Source organism: Penaeus vannamei, chromosome 10 (assembly GCF_042767895.1).
Source record: "Penaeus vannamei isolate JL-2024 chromosome 10, ASM4276789v1, whole genome shotgun sequence".
In the NCBI taxonomy this organism is placed as follows: domain Eukaryota; kingdom Metazoa; phylum Arthropoda; class Malacostraca; order Decapoda; family Penaeidae; genus Penaeus; species Penaeus vannamei.
This window is the reverse complement of record NC_091558.1, coordinates 36,970,184-36,972,683: the sequence shown is the minus strand read 5'-3', so window position 1 is coordinate 36,972,683 and position 2,500 is coordinate 36,970,184. Positions and strand designations below refer to the sequence as shown.

Genomic DNA, 2,500 nt, shown 5'->3' with positions numbered 1-2,500 from the left:
CAGATATTTCTCAAGAAGATGGATTTCTTCCAATTACATATTCCTGAATTTGCCTAGAGTTCAAGGGTTTGAATTCTTTGCAATAGATAAGTTCTTGTTTATTTGGATTACTTTATAGGAAGAGATTACTATAAAGCACAAGGCAAGGTGACTTACTCTTGGCATGTCTTGCTAGATTTCCTTGACTCTCAGTAAGGCAAAAAAAAAAATTAATATTTGGTTATTCCTTTTAATCTAGTATTAGGAATTATAATTAAACTTTGATAGTGTTGGCACACATTTTTTGTAACCACATTACACATTTGCTAATTTCACAGTCACAAACCTCTATATAGAGATTTAGGTGTAGGTGATGTCAGTCCTTAGAGTTAGGTTCTTTTTATCTTATTTTTACTTCTGTTCATGATCTACTACTATTTAAATGTGGTTAGCCAAAACAGTAGCCTTTCTCTAAGTGAAAGCTTAATTATTCTTGAAGTATTACACTAAATGCTAAACCTTTGATTTAAGAGGTTTTGTGTTTGCTTTTGTTTGATATACACCATATCACTTCTTCAGTTAACACTTTAGGTGATTGTTTTAAATGATGTAATGTGTATAGATGTCTTCACCTTCATGTATACCATATTATGTTACCTTGATGTTAGTTTTTTCTTTATAGTCTTTTGTTTGTGTACAGACATGAACACATCTTTAATCCAAGTTAGGTCAGTTCTTTGAGCCAATTTTAGTCTGTTAATCTCCTGTAACATTGTAGCATCTTGCCAGTATGTTAACTGCATTTGATTTGATTGTAAAATATTAAGGATTACATTTTTAAAAATCTGACTAACTTCGGATAAGTGTGTGTTTGTATGTGTACGTGATATGTATTAATCTAATTGGTTGGTGTTCACCATTTCCCTTATTCATGACTTGTTTGATGGGGTGTTAATTTTCAGTGTCTTGGTTTCTGTCATGCATATGCTAGGACTTATTTTTTGTTACCTGTTATTTCCATGCAGACACTCATCAGATGATAAAGAAACAGAATGCTTAGCATGGGAGATCATTGCAGAACCATTGAGTGGGATAATACCCATTTGCAATGCTGTTTTCAATTTACAAAAAAACAGTTTGGACTGGTGGCTATTTTTCAAGTGTTGACTTCATCAAGTCTCTCAAGGTTGATGCATTATATGTTGCAGCTTAATGAACTAAAGAAATATAAGTCATCTTTAAGCAATATATAAAAGGAGTTTGGCTCCACATCTAAATTTTTTCAGTTCTTCTAAAGGCACATATGTCAGTAATAGAATAACATTCTTTACTCTCTTGATATTTTGATAGGCATAAATGAACAAAAAAGACATAAGAATGAATTATGAAAAAAGAGAACTGCAATGTTATGAAAAAATATATGAAAAAATATGTTTAAGTATTAAGATTCTTTTTGTCAACATCTTGTTCATAGCCCAGTGCTTCATGATAATGTTAGCATATAAGTGTGGCAGAGTCAGGGACTGTGTTTCCTTTCTTTTATGCTACAGATTCCCCAAGAGAATTGTGGGAAAGAGCTTGTTATCTTACACCTGGTGGATTTTAGATCCCTGATTATGGCAACACAATCTACAGCATGTTCATGCTAACAGAGAAATCAAGTCTGGAGGATGCTTACTACTGACTTGTTAAGGCTATGTTATACCTGGCTTATTACTCAGAAACTTAGCCTTGATGAATTGGATGTTAGCACCTCACCCTCAAGCCCTTGAGAGTTACCCTGTCCCTTTGCCAATGCCTCATTCCCTGGTGGCTTACAATGCAGTGTCTGCATTGAGGCTAAAAAACACTTGTTTGTTGCTGTTATTCTCTAGCTTTTTTATGTTTGATCATCTGTCAGTGTGACTATGATATGTGATCTATATATATTGCATTTTCCTGTTAAGTATCCCTGGGAAAATTTTCACAGGTTGTGCTGAAGCTTATTGGCTTATCATGCTATTTATATATTTATGCTCAAAAGGACAATTTACATCAATTTCTCATTCCTTCAACACTTTAAACAAATCAGTGGAAAGTTTCCCATGAAATCCCTTTCTCCTCCTATGTCTTCTAACTCTATAGCTGTAGGGTTCAAACAGCATACTCTGTCACTTTCTACAGTGTGTATTCTCTCTTCTAGACATATCAAGTGTGTTGAAGGCAATGTTCAATAAATCGGCACAGGCCGCGAAAAGTGATTCGATATCCCAGACTGCAAATTCTGACAGTGGGGAATCGAAAAACCCAAAAGGTATCATACTTTTTGCCTGACTTATTGGTCCCATTTATATTTACACTTAGATTTTTTTATATCTAGACATGATTCTTAATGTATAATACACTAATCTGTACCCCTTAGTGCTCATGATTCATATTTATAGATTTTGAAAAACTAGAAAGAGCTGCGAGTCATGGCACAGGGTTTAGAGTTTGCCATACCTTTGCTTCCAAATGACAATGATCCCCATAACAAAGAGAT

At 34.0% G+C, this 2,500-nt stretch overlaps 1 protein-coding gene across 1 annotated transcript in view; it reads left to right on the top strand.

Annotated features, from left to right (window-relative positions):
• Positions 1 to 2,500, top strand: part of LOC113804307 (protein unc-79 homolog) — a 29,473-nt gene that overhangs the window by 26,890 nt on the left and 83 nt on the right. Inside the window, exon 8 of the mRNA XM_070126589.1 lies at positions 2,162 to 2,500. This exon is cut by the window's right edge and continues 83 nt beyond it. Within this exon, the coding sequence (XP_069982690.1) occupies positions 2,162 to 2,292 (131 nt within the window). The 3' untranslated portion in view covers positions 2,293 to 2,500. The remainder of the gene's footprint in view (positions 1 to 2,161) is intronic.